This window comes from Saccopteryx bilineata, chromosome 2 (assembly GCF_036850765.1).
Source record: "Saccopteryx bilineata isolate mSacBil1 chromosome 2, mSacBil1_pri_phased_curated, whole genome shotgun sequence".
In the NCBI taxonomy this organism is placed as follows: Eukaryota; Metazoa; Chordata; class Mammalia; order Chiroptera; family Emballonuridae; genus Saccopteryx; species Saccopteryx bilineata.
In genome coordinates, this window is record NC_089491.1 from 117,303,006 (window position 1) to 117,326,555 (window position 23,550).

A 23,550-nucleotide genomic window follows, 5' to 3' on the forward strand; every position below is an offset into this window, starting at 1 on the left:
CTTGCCCGGGCAAGACCGGCTTCCACAGCGGACTAGAGGGCGGGCCCCGCACGCACCTGCCGCGCACCAATCACAGGCCCGCGCGCAGGGGCGCAAGCGCCACGGCCCTGGGCGGGGCCTCAGCGCTCACCAGTCTCCTGCGACCTGCCGGCCTCCCGCCGCCCTGATTGGCCTTTTGGTGATGATGTAAGCGGCGGCTTTGGCCTGTGGCCGCGGAGCCGGCGGCCGGCGGGGTTTGGCGGAAGTGGTGTGGGCGAGGTGAGCCTGCAGTGCAGAGAAGCGGCACGGCGGAGTGGACTGTAGCCATGGCGCGCTTCGCTCTGATCGTAGTCCGGCAGTGAGTATTGCTGTCACCGGGTGCCTCTCCCTCCACCTCGTCACTGAGTGTATTTTGGAGTGGGTGAAGGAGTCTGTCACCCTTCTTGCTTGCTCACCCCCCGGAGCGCTGGCTTGGATGGGCGATTTTCTAGGTGTCGTCTTACGTGCTATTTCATTTCGACCCCTCGGTCTTCCAGCAACGCTGAGCCAGGGAGGCCGGCATTCACATCATCAGCCCAGTGTTGCTGATGAGGAGACTGAGGTCTGGCTGAGTCAGTAGTCGAGGTTCCCAGCTACTTGGTGGCAGAGCTAACGCTGAAGAAAGACAACCTTGTCTCCAGACTTTTCTGTGCATGCACCGTTTCTGGTTCCGGGAAAATTGCGACGACAGCAGAATAGCTCTTCCGAAGCTATTTTTGATGCTGGCTACCTCCCGCTCTCCCCAGTCCCCGTCTCTGCTGTTCTCCTCCGTTAACCTCGCGTGGGCCAGGGCAGTCAGCCCCACAGACGTATAGCTGAGGTTGATTTCTTCCCTTCTGAGGTTACATTATTGGGAGAGGAGGAAGGGGCCCCACTCTCGTCTCAGCCGACCACATCACCCCGAGAAAAATCTTTTTTTTTTTTTTTTATCATAACATGACACGAAGCTAAATGCTGATAGGTCTCTGTGCCTCTTTTTCTTTCTCAACACTTATTTGCCGGTTGTTCACGGGAAGGGAAATTCAGGGTGGTTAAGAGAGCTCAGGTATTTCAAGCAAGGTAGATCTAGGTAAGAATGGGGGCTCCAGCTAGAAACCTTGTCGCCTGGCCTTCTGCTAACTGACTTAATCTTTCCGACTTCAGTTTCCTGGTATATAACACGAGGATGATAATAGTGATGATAGTACCTACCTCGTGGGGTTAGTGTGAGAATTAAATGGGAGAAAGTTAAAGTGTATAGCACAATGGAGGGGAAGAAATGTATATGAGAACAAAATAGCTTCTCTTTCATATAAGGACAGCTCCAGTGAAAATGCAGTTTATCCTAAAATATGTACAGCTTGTGAAAGCAGCGGTTTGAGTAGGTACTGGGTGCCACTGGACTGAGTTATGGAGAGAAATAAGATACCATCTTTGATTTCATGGAGCTCACAGGGAACACTAATACGATTTAATATTGCCAAGTCACCTTTAGCTGCTACCTTTTCTGTCCAGTTCCTCTTTTATAGGAAGATAATCTTGGGAATCATCTGAAATTGTCCCTTTATGATTCACAGGCTCTTAATGACTGAACTGGAAATCAAATTCCTCTCTCTCTTCTGTTCTCTGCCTTCTTCATTTATAGAATACTTTAGGACCATTTTATGACCTATTTCAGCTCATAAACTAATCAGTAGCAGAACAGGGACTAGAGGCCTGATTGCCTTTCCTTCCAATGTTAGAGCACTTTTGGCTCCCTTGACCCAGCCAGCACAGCGTCAGGAATATAATTGAAGCTCAGAAGTTGTAGGAAATTTGGGTTAAAACACCTCTTGAAAAATCAGGTGATCCCTATTTAGATTCTTAATAAACAATAGTTATGTGAATGTGGATTTCATTCCCTCCCTGGTTCTTAAAAATGTCTTGATTTTTAAAGTTGACTCCTCACAGGATTTCTATAAAAACCAATTAAAAAAATGTCATAATAAGTTATGCCAGGCGCTGTCGTAATTAATTCTGACAACAGTCTAGTGAGGTAAGGATTGTTTCTCAATGTGCAGATAAGGAACTGAGACTGGAGGGCATGTAACTTGCTTAAAGTCAGGAGGCAGGTTGAGGAGGTGGGATTTGAACCAAAGCCACATATCTTTGCAGCCCATCCTCTTAGCCACTATGCACTTCTGCATCCTGTTCTATTGCATTAAAGACTAGTATTTGTAGAGTGTTTGAACATCACAGCCACTTTAGAGGCTACTTTTTATTTCTCTTAATATAATTGTGAATAGTGATAAGAATAGTTTTCTTCTATTTTGCTGTTGGGGAAGTGGAATGAAAGTGTTGAAATAATCGACAAGATTATGGTAAACTGCTTCCCTGTCTGGACCATCCCTCTTTTCTCCTTCAGAATTCTCAAAGCTAAAAATTAATGATTGTTTCAGGAAAAGAAGTAATTTTAAACTTGATTGATAACCACCATAGTTAAATATAATGACTGTTATTGAAATCTTCACAATTGGATTGTTTAACATAATATTGGGAATAAGCACTTGAGTTTTCTGTTACCTGATTCTGTATAACTCGTCAGATACCTGACTATAACACAAGAAAGCAATTTCTTGCTCTGACTAGTGGTGGCGCAGTGCATAGACACTGAGGTCCCCGATTTGCAACTTTGCTGTGAACAGCTTGAGCGCAGTATCATCAACAGAAACGGATTAAGGTCGGTTGAGGCCCCAGGTGCAAAAGAAAATATTGGGCCCCTTACATTAGAAAAAAGTGTAAAGTTGGGGTTTTGCCAGGCCCTTCAGAAGTCAGGGCCCAGGGCGCATACCCGGTGTGCCCGCTGTTCAACCCGCCTCTGATTATCGATAGGATCTACAGTCACTGGCTTGAACAAGGGGTCACTAATTCACCTTGAGGCCCCCCACCCCTCCTGGTTAAGGCAGATATGAAAAGCAGTCAATGAACAACTAAAGTGAAGCAACTACAAGTTAATGCTTCTCTCTCCTCACTCTCTCTTTTTTATCTCTTTCAAAAAACAATTTAAGTCCAACCAAATCTTTTATGAGTCTTGTGCTATTAATGTGTTTACCTTTCTTCATCATACTTGGAAGTACCTTGTGGATCATTTTTGGAATAGCATGCCCAAGATTTCAAACTTCAAGTCTACTAATTTTGTTAAACTAACTTCTCATGATTTTATGGCACAGCATTGTTGAAAACTAGTGGATGTTGGCATTTCCATCACCTACACAATACATTGCAGGCCCTAGTTCCCTTGAAATGTTATTTGCAGGTGTTTGCAGTCATTTGCCTGCAGACCATCTATTTCACTTCCATTTTAACTAGTTCTTAAAACTTAAAAACTTTTTTATGAACTAGTTTAATTTACTTTAATGACTTAAAGCTGCTGGATTGGTAAGATTATTGATAGCAAAACCAATGTTTTTCTTACTCTACCTCTAGCATCAGTTAACTTACTTTTGTTGAATGCTAATCATTGTTCTGGTCTTAAAAAAAAACAAGCAAAAATAAATATGAAATCATCTGTAAACTTTTCTAAAGATTGTTATGTTACTGTGAAATTTGCTTCCTGGGAATGCAGTTGATTCTAGCCTTTGCACCTAGGATTAATGTATTGTATATATAAACAAGAATATATCATGAATTGCGTATGACATTCTTTTTTTCCTTCAGACATCTGTTGAAAGTCTCTGTATTACTAATTCTTGAAATCTTCTGTATTTTCAAATTAATTAATTGGTAGAGGAATAAAAATAAAGCTGTATTCTTGGTAAAATATTAGGTGAGGCTTTACATTAACATGTACAGTAAAGCGTTTCTATTTTGGAAACTTGCCCCAAATGTATACTGACTTCCCATGATTTGTCTGTCTCTTGTGGCACACTGAGTGCTTGTCTGTTGAACTTGAATTCTTTAAAAGGATATGCTTGGGAAATTAAGCTTTCTATCTGAAGAAATGCCATAAATATAAACCAGAACTAACACAGTCAAATATGTTTTTAAGTGACGAACAGTGTGATAATCTGCAAAATAAATGATGCCTGTTTGTAGGGACTATAAATGGCTGGTCATAAGACTTCACTTCTTGGCAGGAGCTTTTGGATTCTTGCAGAGTCGAGCGCTGTGTTTTGGAAATGGATCACACTGCAGATTTTGAAAATGAGTGGTGTTATTCTTGACTCCTTCAAAATATATTCCCCTGACCTTTCAGCTTCCTTCACCTTCTCTGCTACTGTCACAAGCCAAACCTTGGTTTAGCCACCTACTTTTTTTAACCCACTCCCCAAAAAAACTAACTTTAAACTATTGCTTCAAGGACTTATACAGACCTCTCGATAAAGCTGATAAAAGGTGTAAAACTAAATATTTATGAATATTTTTAGAAAAAATTATATTTCTAGATTCCTACTCTGTAATATTTATAGAGTGATTTGAAGACAGAAAGGACCAACAAGATGCGAGTGGTTGTTAAGAAAGCAGTAATGTCTGCAGCAGTGTCTCTTGACTTACCGCTAAATGAAATCCTTCATTATATCAGTTATATTTTTTCTCCTTTGCTAAAAATGGTTAGATGGTGGGGCAGTGCCACTACAAAACTATCAAAGTACCTGGGATTGTATTTTTTTATAGGATGACATTTTGATAGTGTAATTTTTTATCAAGTCAGCTATGGGGATTAGATTAAAATCTTGAGCTATCTTTTCAGCAAGCATATAAAAGCATCTCTGCTGAATTCGTGTGATTTGTAGAGAGAACTGGATTGGTGATATTTTTAAACTTCTCCTCACCCTTGATTTAAAATTTATAATAAGAGTTTGTGACCTACATAAAGTCAGCAAAACCTTGTTGATATTTCTGTATAAAAGTAATTATGGTGCCTGACCAGGTGGTGGCGCAGTGGATAGAGCATCGGACTGGGATATGGAAGACCCAGGTTCGAGACCCCGAGGTCGCCAGCTTGAGCGTGGGCTCATCTGGTTTGAGCAAAGCTCACCAGCTTGGACCCAAGATCGCTGGCTCGAGCAAGGGGTTACTCGGTCTGCTAAAGACTCGCGGTCAAGGCGCATATGAGAAAGCAATCAATGAACAACTAAGGTGTCGCAATGAAAAACTGATGATTAATGCTTCTCATCTCTCCATTTCTGTCTGTCTGTCCCTATCTATCCCTCTCTGACTCTCTCTCTGTCACTGTAAAAAATAATAATAATAATTATGGGATGGGAGGCTTCTTTGAATTTTGTTGGAAATTGAATTTGGCTACAAAGCCACTGTCTAAAAAGAATATAACTTGTATTTAAACAGCAGTTCTTTTATTTTTGGTCTTAGCAAGATTATGAAGCTAAGACAGGAAGTGAATCCAATGTTTGAGAACCATTTTCTGCGCTAGAAATGACAGTTTACCTATCATTTCTCTGAATGCTTTATTCTTCTGAATGGTAGAGGTTAATATCCTCTTTCACATCTATTTCAAAAGATCTTGAGTGAATTTTGGAGTATAAGAAATCTTCCATTAGTACTATATTAATAACAGTGATGATAATGACAAATCAGTTCTATATACTTCTGTGTAATTTCATTTACTTACCATACATTTTTTAATAAACATAATAAATCTACATATTTAGAAACAATGCAATTTTTCCTAGTCTTCCTGTTCTTCTCTTACCTCATAGGTGACCGCATTTATTAGTTCCTTGTGTATCCTCCAGTGTTTCCTTGTACATATCCAAATGTTTATTCTTATACCCCTCCTTTCTAAAAAGGCAGTTTTTAAAAATCTACACCTTGCTTTTATTACTTAATAATATATATATTGGTGGTCTTTTCATCTCTTTACATACAACTTTCTTTTTAGGGGACACAGTTACATAGCATTCCATTATGTAGATATACCACTGGTTAATGTAACTAGGTCTCTGTTAATGAAAATGTAAATCAGTTACCATCTTTTGGTATTAGAAATAATACTATAACAAGTACTCTATAATGGTAGAGGATATTAACCTCTACCATTCAGAAGAATAAAGCATTCAGAGAAATGATAGCTAAACTGTCATTTCTAACGCAGAAAATGGTTTTCAAACATTGGATTCACTTCCTATCTTAGCTTCATAATCTTGCTAAGACCAAAAATAAAAGAACTGCTGTTTAAATACAGTGTGGGTGAATGCAAGTATCCAACTAAAATGGTTACTGGATGAAAGCGTAAACAGCTTTGTCATTTGTTAGATATGGCCAGATGACTCTAGAAGCAGAATACTTACACTGAGGTTGTTTCTATCATTTCCCTGGTTTTCTCCATATTAGGGTGATACAACCTCTGGCTGTGCTTTTATGGAACTGGACCAGGGAGACACATGAGTAAAAAGTTACCTAGCATGCAGATGACAACTTAAATTAGCTGTGCCAGGGTAAAATGGCAGCTTGGAATTGGGGCATTAAAATGGCATGGTAGGGGGGAGTGGGCAGGGAGGGAAGGCTACCCAAAGAGTTAGCTGCCTGTGATGGGTCTTGGAGAACACATAACTGCCAGACCCAGCAGTCACTCTGTAATAAGCCTGTGAGGGGTTCTGATACACACTCCACTTTTGAGAACCACTGGCAGAGGTTGGCACCTGTTTTTTCAACAGCAGACTAGATCCCAGGCACACCTGGGTTTGTGATTCTGTCTTTAAGACCTGATGGACTTCCTTTCCAGAGCTGAGGAGCTCAGTCCCATGGGAGATTTCTCTTTTTTTTAAGTAGTGCTTCATTTAAAACAAAGCAGGAGTTACCAGCCTTCGTAGTAATCAGGGAAATACAAATTAAAATCATGGTGAAACATACTGTTGAGGTGTCAGATTGGCACAAATTGAGAGCTCTTACTAAGTGGTGTTGATGTGGAACACTGCAGAGTGGTATAAATTGGTAAAACCACTTTGATATTATCTAATGAAGCTGAATATTTGAATACTCTGTGGCCCAGCCAGTCCAGTGCCAGGTATATATCATCACTAGGCATGGGTGAGCAGATTAAAGGGCCAGATAGTAAATTGTTTAGGCTTTGGGGGCCATATAGTCTGCCTGAACTGCTCAACTCCACTGTTACTGTGTGAAAGTAGCCATAACAATGTATAAACAAGTGGGTATGACTGTATTCCAGTAAAATTTTGTTTACAAAAAGAGCTGCTTGCTTGTCCTTGAGTGGTTCTCCAGCATAAACTTGCATCAGAATCACTTGGCGGGTTCATTAAAACACAGATTTCTGGGCCCCAACCTCTGAGTTTCTGATTCAGTGTGTCTGGGTGGGGCCTGAGACCTTGCATTTCCCCCAAGTTTCCAGGCAGTGCCACTGATGCTGGTCCAGGGACCACACTTTGAGAACCTCTGTTCTATACAATCTGATGCCCAGTGTGCAGACATATTCATAGCAGCATAGCCCCAAACTGGAAACACTCTAAATATCAACAATATCATAAAGATAGATTATGGTAAATTCTTACAGTGGAGTATTACACAGTAATGAGAATGTAGAGAGTACAGCCAGATTGCAGAACACTGATGTATCTCACAAAATGTGGAACAAAAGCAACATGCAGAAGACTACATATAGTAAGAAGCAATTTATTATAAAGTTCAACAACAGCTAAACTAATCTGTACTCTACACGGGTGTGAAAGCTATAAAGAAAGACAAGTAAATGAGCATCCAGACATCCAGGTAATGGATCCCCTTGGTGTGGGAGGACATTGTGGTTGGAAAAAGGAGCTGGCACTGATCTGTTAGCCTGGGTGGTGTTGGCAGTATTTGTTTATATTGTTTGTTTCACAATTAAAAACATTTTTTTCCCGTTGATAGGTGGAAGGGAAGGTGGGGGGAGCATCAACTCTTTGTTCCACTTAGTTGTTCCATTTAGTTGTGTGCTTACTGATTGCTTCTCCTACATGCCCTGATGGGATCGAACCTGCAAACTCTGTGCCAGAGTGACGCTTTATCCAGTGAACCACCCGGTGAGGGCTAGTTCACAGTTTTTAAAAGATTAAAGAAGTACATTTAGTTAAATCTTTGATTTCTATAAAGTTCTGTCCAAGCTTCTATTGAGTGCTTACTAAAAGTTAAGCAGTATTCTAAACACTTTAACTGTATTCACTCAATTATCACAAGACTCCTGTGAAATAGAGACTGTTGGTATCCTCTTTTGACAGAGGAAGCACTTGAGCTAAACTTAGCTTGCAGAGTCAAAGTAGTTTTGTTTCTGAGCCTAATATATGGCAATGAAGTATATTTAAAATTTTCACTTTTCATTGACATAGAAGGGGCTGTAGACATCGGATTCCAAATGAGAAAATAACTTGTTCTGAAGAAACCTGTTCACTATTTTTACCTCCTGTTCCCAGTGTCCACACAGAACAAGCCACCTCCTTTCTCAAGGGCAGCCTCTGAGCGTCTCTGTCTCCAGTGCCTCGTGCTGTACTTGGCACATGGAAAGAGCTCAAGAAAGTTTCAGCTGAATTCTCCTTGACAGCTTTTCATGTATTTGATGCTGGCTTTTTTTTTTTTTTTTTTTGTATTTTTCTGAAGCTGGAAATGGGGAGAGATAGTCAGACAGACTCCCGCATGCGCCCGACTGGGATCCACCCGGCACGCCCACCAGGGGGCGACGCTCTGCCCACCAGGGGGCGATGCTCTGCCCCTCCAGGGTGTCGCTCTGTTGCGACCAGAGCCACTCCAGCGCCTGGGGCAGAGGCCAAGGAGCCACCCCCAGCGCCCGGGCCATCCTTGCTCCAATGGAGCCTTGCTGCGGGAGGGGAAGAGAGAGACAGAGAGGAAGGAGAGAGGGAGGAGTGGAGAAGCAGATGGGCGCTTCTCCTGTGTGCCCTGGCCGGAAATCAAACCTGGGACTTCTGCATGCCAGGCCGATGCTCTACCACTGAGCCAACCGACCAGGGCCTGAGGCTGGCTTTAACTGTAGTACTACCCTATAATTCAGTCTTGTCCTTGTGACCTTGCCTTCTTCCCCCTCCAAAGTTACCAGTCTTTTCACTTTTCTGGTTGCTTTAAAATTGGTTTGTTTTTTTCATTCTGAAAAATGTATTACCCAAACCTCCGTTCTTCAGCGTGGTCTGCAAGATAGTTGTTGGCACTACAGAATGGAACAGCTTGAGAAGACCTAGGGCCTAGGGGGAGGTGGGCTCTGAAGGTCTGCGGGCTGTTTCCCACTCCACTCAGTCCTGCGCTTGCTCGTTCTGTTCAGCGGTGGACAGATGGACGTTCACGTTTGGGGGCTGCTGCCTGTGAAAATCGTTTTGGTCGACATACTTATTTTAACAAAAATATTTAACAAAAGTAACAATTTCCCACTGCAAGTCACTTAGGATTGACTCATGAGCTATACATTTTAATTTGGGCAGTGTAAAATCAATTAAGTACATTAAATGATTGCAAATATTAATTTAGAATAAATTCTACAGGTATGTTACAAGGTTCATATGCTATCTTTATGAATATCATTGCCTTTCATTGATAATTTTTTTTATCTTAAGAATAACTTAATTTGGTAATAAAGGTTTTTTCCCATCCTTTCTACTTTAGTGGACAAACAAGATTAAACAAGGAGAAAATACTTCAAGGTTGGTATATTATTATTTTTGCTCTCTCCTTTGGTGTTAATGTGATCTGTGAGTTAATCAGGTCTGGTGGGGCAGGGTAGACTGGGGGCAGCCCTGTATTGTGAGTTGGGATTACAGAACTAAAAATCATAGTCACTACGGAATCAGAGCAGATGGTGACCAACAGGACTCTTAAGTGAACAGGATGTAAGGAATGGTACTCCACGTTGTTTATGGGTAGCTTTAAAGTGGCCCAGGCAGCTGATTAAACTATCGTAAAATATAACTGCTGGGATTTAAGGTGATTTTAAATTTGGAACCATAAATTTTTACTGTCTGATGTTGATGGTATTTTTCAGCTGTGATATTTTAATTTTAGTAGTAACAAAGGATTAAACAAGAGAACTCCTGTTCTCACATGGGATAATTACTTTATTCTGAACAGATTCTGTCTCCCTTGTGTTAATTTGGGCTCAGAATTTTTAATCTTCCTATGATCTGGCTAGTCTAGCTTTTAAAGAATATTTTGGGGAAACTCTCAGCTAGACGTACTATTTCAGTGCTGTAGTTATAAAAGCATATTGTTTTATTTTTTTGGTTAGGGACATCTGGGGTTGGCAGAAATTGATGTTCATACCACTGTGCCTGAGTCCCTCTACTGGATACTAGTCATCTGATAATAAATGAACCTTTGTTTTCCAATGACATGTGCCCACCCCAGGTTATTCTTTGGACTGATGTCCCTGACCACCTTGTCCTTTGATGCTGCTCACTTGTCTCATTTCATTACAAGTTGACAATGCAACATGAATAAAAGTTTTTGTGTTCACAGCTTTTTTTAAGGTTTCTTTTGTAAGTTAGATGCTTAGTTCTTAAAATTATAGCCTCCTTAAAAAAAAAAAAAGCGTTCCAGGCTTATATATATTTTGAAGTACTATTTGGTTGCATACCTACAGTTTTGATATATAGCCATTCCGTAAGTATTCAGCACCACGTATCTTAAATTTTTATTCTGATTTCTTCATTGGCCTATTACTTATTTAAACTGTTTATTATATTTCCCAATGACTGGGCCTGCTTTGTTGTTGCTGTTTTTCATCTTTTATGCTTGACATCCAGTGGAATTGCTTGTGTTCTGACAGCACGGCATATTTGATAATACTGCTTTGAAATTTGTTAACATGGTTGGTTTTTGTAAATCTACCATTGTATGCTTGAGAAAAATCTATGTTTTCTAATTGTTGGGTTTGGAGTTATATATCAGATGATCAACCTTGATTTTACTAATTATGTAAGTTCACTAATTTGCCCGCATGGCCTAAATACCAGTTTATGAATGAGATATGTTAAATTTCTGACTGTGATGGCCAGTTTATCTTTTAATACCTGAAATTGAGTAATGTGTGCTTTGTATGTTCTGCTTTTATATAGCTAGAGGCTACTTTATTAGGCACATTCAAGTTTAAAAATTGTTATCTACTCCTTGTGAATTGGATCACTGATTACTTATTGTGATCCTCACAATCCTTACTAAGACTTCTCTCATCGAGTCCTGCATTTCTAAGTAATATAGCTGCTCCAGTTGTTTTGGGGTTGGAACTTGCCTGATAGGTATTTTTCCATCCCTTTCAATTTTTCTGTGCACTGATGTCTTAAGTGTTAGTACCTCATAAATACTACGTAGCTGATTTTGACTTTCCTTTTAAAGAAATGCAATTTCTTTTTTTTTTCTTTAATTTTTATTTATTTATTTTAGGGGGGGAGAGAGAGAGAGAGAGAGAGAGAAGGGGGAGGAGCAGGAAGCATCAACTCCCATATGTGCCTTGACCAGGCAAGCCAGGATTTTGAACTGGCAACCTCAGTGTTTCCAGGTTGACGCTTTATCCACGGCACCACCACAGGTCAGGCGCAATCTATCTTTTAATTGGCAAGAGTAGTCTTTTTCCTTTTACTCTGGTTACTAATCTGCTTGGCCTTCTTCCTTTGGTGTTTTTGTTCTACCTTCTTTTTCTAGTTTGCCTTTTTATTTGCTTTTACTTCTTAAGTCCTTGTTTTTCTTATCCAATCCCTTACCTTTCTTACTGGCTTTGAAATGATAAACTATTTCTATTCTTTTAATGGTTAAAAGTATTCTTTAAATATTTACCATTTATACCTAAGAAAGTATAAGATTAATGTTCCCTCTCCTGAAAAAATACAAAGAACTTGTTACTTTGGTATCTTAGTCCTATCCTTTTAAACTGTAGGACATAGCTATTATTATTAAATGAAATTTAATTTGTTATTTAGACAGTGTTTGTTTAGATTTACATGTGTATTTACCAGTTCCTCTTATTTCTTTTGTATCCCAGACCTTCATTGCTGAAGTATCTTCTTTGAAAGTTCCCCTAGTGCAAATTGGTTGATGGTAAAGATAGTTTTGATTGTTTCTAATTCTAGACTATCTGTTTTTATTCTATATAATCCCTTTTAGTCTAGATAATTTTTAGACTGACAGTTCTCTTAGCATTTAGGAGATATTATTCTGTTGCTTTTTGACTTTTAAGAAGTCCTCTCTAGGCCAAGTGGTGGTGTTTTGTAGTTAATATGTCTTTCTCTGAAACTGCTTTTAAATTTTTCTCTTTGATTTGGTATTCTACAGTTTATCTTAATATGTCTATGAGGGATTAAAAAATATTTGTCTTGCTGGATTAACATTATGTTTCCTTTATCTGTAAATTTCTGAAAAATTCTCAACCATTATTTTTTCAAATTTCCTCTCCTTCATTTTTTCTTCTCTTTCTGGAGTTCCAATTAGATGTAAGTTAGGAATTCTCATTCTTCCTGTATGTCTCTAGTGCAGCAGACATATGTGCCATCTGTATCTATGCTGCATTTGGGGTAATGACTTCAGGCTAGTCTTGGAGTTTATTAAGCCTTGCTGTAACTGATCTCCCTATCCATTGAGGTAATGATTTTCTCTTTCAGCAATTCTATTTTCATTATTAAAAGTTCTGTTTGGTTCTTTTAGAGAGCTCTCGGGTAGTTTTTGATGAGTTTGTGTTATTTGCTTATTTTTTTATTCTATCTTGATGTTTTTTTATAGCCTGTATTTTCTGATTTCAATGTTGGTTCTAAATCTGTTACTTATTGTTTTAGTGACTTTCATTCATGATGGATTAATTTCTTGTGTGTTAAGTTTGACTAAACTATTATTTGCTATTAATTCGAAAATCTGCTAACCTTTATTTAGACTGATTTCCTCTGAAGAGGATTTGCATTTGATTTTACCACTGACCCGAAACTACACTGCCTCCTTACAGGACCCCTGGCTTCTAGGAATATTTGGTTCAGTTCTCCAGGTCTCTCCACTTGCTGCCTCACACTGCCCCCCTCCCCCTGCTATGCTAATATCACAGCAACCCATTTTCTCATGTTAACATTCAGGTTTAGCTCAGGGTTTTTTGGTTGCTTTGCTTGTCTCTTGGAGGTTTTCCTTATATCCTGTGAGCCCAGGAATGCAACTCACGAGTGTGTGCGCACGCGCACACACATACTTTGTTCTTTTGTAGTAGGATAAGCCTCCAGAGTATATAATCAGCCTTTCATCTGGAAATAGAGATTCCAAAGTATTTTTTAAATGAAAAAGGAGAAGGGAGGAAGAAGGGAGAAAGGGTAATACAATATGGAACATTTGGGCAATGGAGATAGAAGGAATAACTTTCTTAGGCCATGACCGACCAGCCAAACATTAACACCTGAGTTGAGAACATAGATCAGAGCCAGCATTAACGAAGTCTAGCTAATAGAGGGATGGGAAATGTGAAAGAGTAGAAAGTTTGAGACAGGTGAATTCTCTATCATCTAATTCCAATTAGGCAAACATTCTTTTGGGAAAATTTGCATACTTGAGCCTTTTTCAGAATTCTATCATAATTTTACTTGTCAGTTCTCTAAAAAATTACGTGTAAAAGTACTCAAGGAAATATTTCTATAGTCTCTTACATGTGATTTAATTTGCATACCTTCTATATCTTTTTTGAATGGCATTGTTCCTTCTCTCAATACCACAGGACAAGGAGTAGATGAGCCTCTTTCAGAAACTGGAATTAAACAAGCAGCTGCTGCTGGTATATTTCTTAGTAATGTGAAGTTTACTCATGTTTTCTCCAGTGATCTCACTAGGACAAAGCAGGTATGTTTACAGGCAAAGTTTAAGGTGATGAGTCAAGAATGTCTCACCAGTTATAACCTTGAAAAATCTGCTACCAGAATCTGTAAGGAATTAAGTCACACACAGACATTACCCTGTTTTCCCCTCTCCCCAACAGAATGTTTATTTTTATTTTGGTAATTTTTAAATTATAGTAGCTTGGGGAAAGAATTCTAATGAGATGTCTAAAAAAGACAAAGAATGTGTCACAAGAGAGAGAGAGAGCCTGAAGAAACAATAGACAGGAGAATTTAACTCAGAGACATCAGGTGTTGGAATTACTAGATACAGTTTAAAAAAACAAACTGTTATTATAAGGAAATAAAAGACATTTAAAAAAATATTTTAAATATCTTTAGGGAATGGATTACTATAAAAACAACCCCAGAAATTTAAAAAAGAACCAAAGCGACTTCTAAAAGCTAAACGGAAGGAGACTTGTGACAACTAGGAGGGAATAATCCCAGGGCTGGAACTTAAGCCCCCCCCCCCCCCCCCCCCCCACGAACAACTAGAAAACAGGACAGAATGTGCGAACCATTTTTTCCAGGTATTGAACTTCAGGCAGTGTGAGTTTATGATTCCCAAATAAAGTGAAACAAATGAGGTGAGCCCTAGGATTCTCCTAGATTTTCTGCTGATGCAGTTGCCAGACTCTGGTAGTAGAAGCCAGATAGAGCCCAATGGTCTCAGTGAGCTCAGAAGATATAATTTGGGATTTGGGAAAGTTAAATAACTAAAATTTGTGATGCAGAGCACTGGCAAAGAGCTGCACAAAGTAAGAACTCTAGAAATACATACAGGGATCCCCTTAAAGCTTTGGTGGACTGTTCATCTGCACACACGTAGGGTGAAACTGCTTGAAGCCAGGCAAAACCCAGCTTCAGGAGAGAGCAGTGGCTGGGGGCTGAAAGCTGAATAATTCCTGGAGCTCACAGGGTTTGGGAATCAAGTGAGTTCCCATTAGCTACAGTGGGGAGCTTTCATTGACTACATAAAGCATACACTAGAGTTGTCACAGGGCTTAATAAGTAAGTAAGGCTGAACCCTTAGAAGAACCTAATGAGAGAAATTCAAGCTATAATGAGGACCAAATTTATCTTAAATAGGGATGAAATATACAATATTCTGAAAATGAAAATTTTACAGCAATAGGCATTGTAGAAGAGGTCAGTGAACAAGAAGACATAAAAAATATCCTAAAATTATAAGAAGAACAAAAAACTGGAAGAGGAATATAAAGAGTCGGTGATGTGTATAGTACAGTATGAAGCAATTTTATTTACAGGTAGTTAAAGTGAGCGTGAGGATTAAAAACAAATATTTTGAAGAAATAGTAAAAAAGATTTCCAAATTTGTACCCAGTGAAAATTATTTGAACAATTAGATGAAATACGTTTTCTCTTAAGCAAAATACTTTTTCTCTTAAGCAAAAGTTAGGGGACCTAAAATAGAACCACACTTATACGGTCATTTGTTTTTTAGCATTTTTGGTCAGTTGGGGTTTGACAAAAGTGCCAAGGTAATTCAGAAATTGAAAGGGTAATCTTTTTTTATAAAAGGTGCTGAAACATTGGGCTGTCCATGTGGGAAAACGTGAACTTTGACTCACCTCACACAACACAGAAATTAACTGTGATTAATCACAAAGCTAATCTAAAAGCTAACTTTATAAAATTTTTATAAGAAAACAGAAGAAAATATTTATAAATATTTCTTGGAACAAAGCTGATAATTCTACAGAATTGTTGGAAGGTAACAAATTATTGGATCCAGAAGGTATAACAAATCCCAGTCAGGATAAAGAAAAACCCACATCTATCCTTATCGTAACAAAAATTTAAAAACTCCACAAGGAATAAGAAGGAAAAGTATCATCTACTGAAGACCAATACTAGGCCAACAGGAAATTTGTCAGTATCAATTCTTTTAATGTGCTGAGAGACAATAGGATTAACCTAGAGTTTTATATAGAGCAAAACATTTTCTAGAGTATAGGTGAATAAGGGCATTTCAAGAAAATAGGCTATAAAGACCTTTCAAAGGATAACTGAAGGAGGAAGATAATTCTAGAAGGAAAATCTGAGTTTCAGAAAAGAATGAGGAGCAGAGAAATTGGTAAAGTTTTAGGTAAGTACAGTATAAACAAGCACTGGCAATATAAAATGGTAACAGTGATAATGTCTATAATTTGTGGAGAGGGTGTTCAAAAACTAAGCAGGTTGTTGACTGAGTTCCTACAATTTTGTAAATTCCTACAGTTTTGTCTCTCTTTTCAGTTAAAATAACCAGGCATATAATAAAATGGAAATGTGAACAAAAAATAAAATAATAAAAGCAGAAATGGCCATGGGTGTTATCTGATAGTGAGAGTTATCAGACATAGGCTTTAAAATAATAATTTAATGCATAGGTAAAAGAAATTGAGAATTTCAGCAGAGAACTGGAAACTATAAACAAGAATAAAATGCAAATTCTAGAGTTGAAAGTAAAACTAAAATTAAGACTTGATGGATTTAACAGCAATTTAGACATCCTGAATAGAGAATTAATGAACTAGAACCTTTTCTGTAAAGAGCCAGGTAGTAACTACTTTAGGATTTGTGGGCCATGTGGTCTCTGTTGTAGCTATTCAGCTCTGCTGTTGTACTGTGGAAGCAGCCATAAGTGATACATAGGTGGCTGTTTCCTAGTTCAACTTTATTTACAAGAACAAGTGATGGTCTGGATTTGGCCCGTAGGCAGTAGTTTGCTGACTTCTGAACTAGAAGTTAGGTTAGACAGAAATATGAAATCTGGCACAAAGAGACAAAAGATGAGTAGTACAAAGAGAAGCAACTTTTGCAAAGGAAAATTATTTCTAGTTCTTTTTTATTCACTGAGAAAGCATGTATTATTTTGACATTTTGGTTAGAATGATTATTTTTATGGGAAAAGAAACAGTTTTCTTTCGATTTTTCCAGACTGTGCATGGGATTTTGGAGAAGAACACATTTTGCCAAGATATGACAGTGATCTATGATTCAAGACTTCGAGAAAGAGTAGGTAACTTATGTATTAATATTATACTTCACCATAAATTATCCATAACCACTTCAGGTTGTAACATGGCTAAAAATGCATTCCTGCTAGGGATATGGAAGCAGCTAACATTTGTTAAGAATCTCTGATGTAACAGTTGCTGTTATATATGTGCTCTCATAGATAGTATCTTAATTATTAAAATCATATAATGTACATCTTAAATTATAAAAGCCAGGTATACTTGTAAGAATTTAACAGTACAGGAAGAGTTTAAAATAAAATAGAAAAGCTTTCTTCTTCAGCCTCTAAGTTCTACTCCTTGATTTTAAGCATAAATAACCCATTTTATATACCAGAAATAAATCCTTCTGAAACTGAGTTTTAGCTAAAGCCGTAGAATAATTTCACGTCTGAGATTTGACTCCCAAGTCTCCAGAAGACTTTTTAGTATGCTCTATAACACTGACCTTATAAGCTCATTAATATCCCTGCTGGTCCTGTGATTTCTTCCACATCTAGACAGAATGTAACAGAATGGTTAGGGCACCTTGAAAGAATTGCTTTTCGTAACTTGCATGTGTTTTCTGTTGTAGTTCAACGCTCCAGCCTAAATGCTGCTTGGAAAGGCTCATTCTGTGCCCGAGAACCAATGCTCAAATGTTAAACAAAAACGTCTGAGTGAACACCGAAAAGGGCCTATTATGTAGTAGCAAGTGTTCTTTATCATCAGGCTGGGCCATCTCTTCTCTCTCTGTGCACTCTCCCTGAGTAATTTCATCCTCAGTTAATGAGCTGATGATTGCCAGATGGGTACTTTGAGCTTAGATCTCTAGCCTACGCTGCACACACGTATGTATTGGACTGCCTACTGTTTATTTCTGTTTGAGTGTCCCACAGCTACTTCCAGCTCAGTGGGCTGCACTCTCCTTTCTCTGCCCGGCCCCTGCTTTGCCCAGTTGTTCAAACCATTCGTTCTTGACTTTTCACTGTCTCACACTGCACATCTACCATCATCTTGTCCATTCTGCCTCTAAATAGTTCCTGAATCATTTCTCAGCAAACCCACTACTGCCATCCTACTGCAGCTGTCATCTGTCACCTAGATCACTGTCTCCTAGATCAGTTGTTTTCAACATTTTTACACTTGAGGGCCGGTGACCTAGCCAGCAGGAAACGGTAACACACAACGAGTCAAGTTTTATCTTATAGCACAAAGCAGTGCAACGTGGTACAACCTGGTGCTTGATTTCCAAACTCCACATGTACAGTGCATTTACTACAATATAAGTTTGTCCACATGCTTTTGATCTATGGTGTATGATTTATAAATGCTCTGCATGGTGCAAAAGGTTGTTGGGAGGCCACAAGTTTCAAAGAGATCTAAGGCAATCTCAGTGGTACTTTCATCGATGATACAGGCTGATAAGTGGCCATCAGACTGAGCATAAGTGAATTGGACTAAGGTCATTGGGTCTGTCATCGGATAACATCAGGGTGGTTAACTTTCACAGAGCAGCACAAAACTTTTGGCGGGCTAGTGTTGGTCCATGGACTGGGAGTTGAACAACACCGACCTAGATATTCCTGTTTTCGCTGCACTCCCTTTCCGATCTAACAGTCACTCCAGCCACAGTAATCTTTAGGAAATTTGGTTGCTACACACCTGTATAAAATATAGTTTGCTACTTTTCTTTCATCTTCAGATGCAGTGTTGTCCAGGCACCTTACCTGTTGGCTCTCGGCGTGCTGTGGGCTCTGATTGTTGCTTCCACCTGCCTCCTTCCTCTCTCTTCGTGCTTTGTGGTCAGTTTAGAAAGAACATTAGGAGGCATTTACGTGGCGTTTGCCACATTCTGGCCCTTTTCCAAGCACTGCAGGTTTATTAATCTTTGCAACAATCTGAAGTTGTGAACATTTAAAAACCTAATTTTTTAGCCCTCGTTTTACAGATACAGAAGTGAAGGCACATGCTCAGGGTCACAGAGCTGGTTTGTGGCAGAGTTCAGATGAAAATCTAGGCTATCTGGCTCTGGAGCCCATGTTCTAGAGCACTGGCCATGTGCCTCAAGGATCTTGGAGTTGCCTGCACAACCTGTGCTCTTTCCTCTCTGAACTTCTGAAACTGCCACCACTCTGCCTACAACACTGGCTCCCCAAACCTGGTCCACTTCCACTTGCCCTGAGGCTCTGGCCCTCTGAGCCTCACGTCCAGTTTGGGTGTGTCTGCTCCATGGGCTGTGTCTGTTATTTCCCTCCATGACAGCACTTCCCACTCCCATTCCTCAGTTTGTGTCCCCACCGTACTACTGCAGTCTCAGCAGGTATGGGGAGCCATTGTCACCCTGCTCTCCCCCATGGCTCTGGCCTTATCACCTGACGGAGCTTTTGGAATATTTAACCAGTGGATGGTGGATGTTTCCATTCTTGAAAAAACAAAGCAAGTGATAATTAATGTTTTTCCTTATAGTAGAGGTTGCTCCAAATATAATCAAGGATGTAGGCAGTTGGACTTGGGGATTGTAACAGCACCTGTACTCTTATAAAAAAGTAATACAGTATTTTAGTATTGAACTCTGTCTAATGGTGTTGCTAGAATCTTCTGGAGTCAATGATGCAGACCATAAAGAATGATCTCTTTCAATATTTTATTATGTAAGTAACCCATTATCATTGTGGGGATTATCAGTTCAAAGGAGAAGTAATAAGGTAAGCAGAAGGAAACCACACTTCTTCCTGGAGTGATTGTTCTAAATTTGTCATAAACTTGTACTTAATTGTTGTATTGCAACTCACTGGGGGCACTTTTGTCTTGTGGACCCTTACAGAAGTACGGGGTTGCGGAAGGCAGGGCGCTCAGCGAGTTGAGAGCGATGGCCACAGCGGCCGGGCAGGAGTGCCCTGTGTTCACACCGCCTGGAGGAGAGACCTTAGACCAGGTATGTAGCCCTGAGGGCACTGTCGAACCTGCCAGTGTCCCAGTACCCGAAATATGACTTTTTTTTTTTTTGTAAATGAAATGTTCCTAAATTTTAGCCTAGCAGTTTGAAAGTTGTTTGGTTTATAAAACAACTGCATGATAACACTTTTTTTTCCATTTTAAGTTACCCTAGCTCTCTCATTAACTGTTAGGTTGGCAGTCATAGCTGATAGTGTATTTAAAGGATGTGTTATCAGATGTTACTGTTAAGAGAACTCTTTCGTTATGAAGCGGTGACTGCAGCAGTGTGGTGGTGATCAGTGAGGCGAGTGGTGAAGGTCAAGGAGAATGACAGCCAGACACCCGGGAGGGAAAAATGATTCAAGCCCCGAAATCGCAGGCCTTCCCTTCCTCTGGAGCTGTGGCAGCATCACCACCCTTGTATTTGTTCTGCTTTGGAATTGTAATGACTTCACCTTTTCTTCCCTTATAGGTGAAGATGCGTGGAATAGACTTCTTTGAATTTCTTTGTCAACTGATCCTGAAGGAAGCAGCTCAGAAAGTAGCGCTTTCCTCAGGAACTCCAAGCAACGGTCTGGAAACTTCTTTGGCAGAGATGTTCCGCTTAGGAAAAAACAGTGGCTCCAAGTTTAATTCAGACAGTGGCGCTCCTGAATTAGCGGCCAGTGTCTTAGTTGTGAGTCATGGTGCTTACATGAGAAGCCTGTTCAATTATTTTCTGACTGACCTTAAATGTTCGTTACCGGCAACTCTGAGAGAATCTGAACTGCTCTCAGTTATTCCTAACACAGGGATTAGTCTCTTTATTATCAACTCTGAGAAGGAAAGGGAAGTTAAAGCGACAGTTCAATGTGTTTGTATGAACTTAGAGGAGCATCTAAATGGAGTGACTGAAACTTGCTAAATTTAAATCTACAAAATCTATAACGGTTTTGAGCCTCTGAGGGAAGGAGTGCCTTTGACTTTTTCATCCTCTGCTTTCACTGAATTGGAAACAGTTAATAAGATGTCTATTACAACAGGTTTTAAAGCTCAAATGGAATCATAGCCACATAAAACACTAATAGAAAACCATTTAGAATATTTTTTTTAGAAATTTCCTGATTTTTAAAAACAATGTATGGACTGCCAGTTTCAGTCATCCTCAGAGATTTATTAAAAATTGATTTTAGAGAGAGAAAGAGAGAAATCGATTCATGTTCTACCTATTTATGCATTCATTGGTTGATTCTTGTATATACCCTGACCAGGGATTGAACCCACAACCTTGGCATATTGGAATGATGCTCTAACCAAGGGCCAGAACCATTTATAATTCACTTCTGTCTGAGTAGTCACATATCCCAGAGTATTTTTACCACCCTGCTTAGTTTTATCTCTGGATTGTAAGTGGGTAAAGGAACATAATATTGCAAATAGATTAATAACCTGGTTACTCTTTTTCCTTTTCCATTTTTTTTAATGTTGATTTTTTTTTTCAATGTCTGAAAAATCTGACTTATTTTATTGGCTCTTGCTAAAAAAAAAAATACTGTATGTTTTGTACTATCTCCACCCAGTGCTTGAAAAAAGGAACTATTTATAATTCCCTCTGCATATTTATAGTGCCAGTATATTTTAAAAGTTCTTTAAATGAAAAATGCTTCCATTGTAAGTTTATATAAAGCAAAATGACGCTAATTTTTAATATGGAAATCTACTGTTGGATTTGAAATGTGGATGAATGCAGATTAGGATTGCAGACTGGTCTGGTGAGGAAAAATTTAAACCATCACTTGATTTAAAAACATTAAGGAAGGGATCTGAGCAGGAATAGATAATATTATTTCTTATCTAATCCTTAGGCCAAAGAGTTTCTAAAGATAGTAAATTGTCACGAGCATACTACACAGTAACCTCAGAATAAAATGGGCGCTTTGTTGAAAAAAGAAAAAGATACTCTGATCACTGCAAATGTGTTTTTTTTGTGGGAGGTACAGATGAGGTTGCCTCTTTTTCCCACCAGATGGCACTGGAGGAAAGGGATTTTGGTTAACAATCCTGTTCATCTAAGTGGGCCCTCAGAAATGCTTATCTACAGGAGGAAGTGTTTTTTTTACATGTAGTGTGCTTTTCCGTTCTCATGTTGATGATGCTGTGAGTCTCAATGTATGAAAGAATTAATACCAAAGTTTGTTAGTCAAGGCTTAAATCATGTATAGTCAACTATATTGGAGCAACTACACTTTGAGCATCATTGAAATCACATGTAAAGTTTGGCAGTTTGCTGATCTCCGTGTGTCTCCACCAGTAGTTTTCCTACCGGTATTGGAGGAGAGTGTGCAGTTGAGCACCAGGGAAGATGCGCTGCAAATCAAAATCTGACAGGATAACTGGAAAGGACAAATAATAATGAATACCTACGTTCCCATCGTCCAGAAGTGATATCCCCCCTTTTTAAAGACATAACAGATTGTGGTGAAGTCAGCTTTCTTATTCAACCAGTTCTTGCAGTTCTCGTCCCCTCTTGGACTCCCCAGAGCCTGGGTATGCATTCATCCATTTACATTTCCACCTCGTATCATAAGGACACAGCATTTGGGTGTTCTAAAAATGCACATGTATATCTTCAAGCTGTCTGTATCCTTTATTTTCACTTATGTCTTGGGGCTCTATATTGATTTGTGTACATATATGCACTTATAACCACTGTATTTTACTGAATAAATATGGCATGTTTTGTGTATTCTCTGTTAGTGGACATTTAGTTATATGCAACATTTTCTGTAGCAGCAACACTGCAGGAAACAGTCGTTTGCATCTCCCATGCCGTGTCATAAAACACATGCCTCTCCAGTTGAAGAGCTAAATCATTTTCAGAGTGGCTGTTCTGTTTTCAGCCATATAGCAGTAGAATTCCAGAATATTTTTTACATCTTTGTCAACACTTGATACTGGTTTTGTTTTGTTTTACAGAGGGTGGGGAGAATATATAGGGACAGACAGGAATGGAGAAATATGAGAAGCATCAATCATTAGTTTTTTTGTCACCTTAGTTGTTCATTCACTGCTTTCTCATATGTGCCTTGATTGCGGGCCTTCAGCCAACCGAGTAACCTCTTGCTCGAGCCAGCAACCTCGGGGTCTCGAACCTGGGTCCTCTGCATCCTAGTCTGACTCTCCATCCACTACACCACCACCTGGCCAGTTGATACTGTCTTGACAAAATTTTGTTAATCTGATGAGTGAAGGAAGGATATTAGGTTGTTATTTTCATGAGCTTTCCTGTGATTGCTAATGGCTCTGAGCATTTTTTTTCATCTGTGTATTGACAATTAGGACTTCCTCACTGGTAAAGCATCAGTATATATTCTTTGCCTGGTAATCTCTTGGACTGTTTGGCTTTTTTTTTTTTTTAGTGACTTGCTGGAGTAACATTGCAAATACCTTCCAGTTTACTTGCCTTCTATATATATTTATCATGCACTTTTTAATGTTTTTAAATTTATTTTTCAATTACAGTTGATATAATAATTTCAAGTGTATAGTCTAGTGGTTAGACATTTCTATAACTTATGAAGTGATCACCCTGACAAGTCTAGTACCCACCTGGCACCATACATAGTTATTACAATATTGACTATATCCCCTATGCTGAACTTTATATCCTGTGACTGTTTTTATAACTGGCAGTTTATACTTCTTAATCCCTTTCACCTTTTTCACCCATTTCCTCACCCTCTCCCATCTACTGACCAATAATTTATTCTCTGTATGGAGTTTATTTTGTCTTATTTGTTTTATTTTTT

General features: G+C 39.0%; 1 protein-coding gene across 1 annotated transcript; it reads left to right on the forward strand.

Annotated features, from left to right (window-relative positions):
* Positions 1-224: 224 nt before the first annotated feature.
* Positions 225-22,487, forward strand: TIGAR (TP53 induced glycolysis regulatory phosphatase). Its single transcript, XM_066257721.1, has 6 exons — positions 225-337; positions 9,592-9,629; positions 13,661-13,782; positions 16,764-16,841; positions 19,650-19,760; positions 20,235-22,487. The coding sequence occupies exons 1-6, from the start codon at positions 306-308 to the stop codon at positions 20,664-20,666; spliced, it is 813 nt and encodes a 270-aa protein (XP_066113818.1). The 5' UTR covers positions 225-305; the 3' UTR covers positions 20,667-22,487.
* Positions 22,488-23,550: the final 1,063 nt, after the last annotated feature.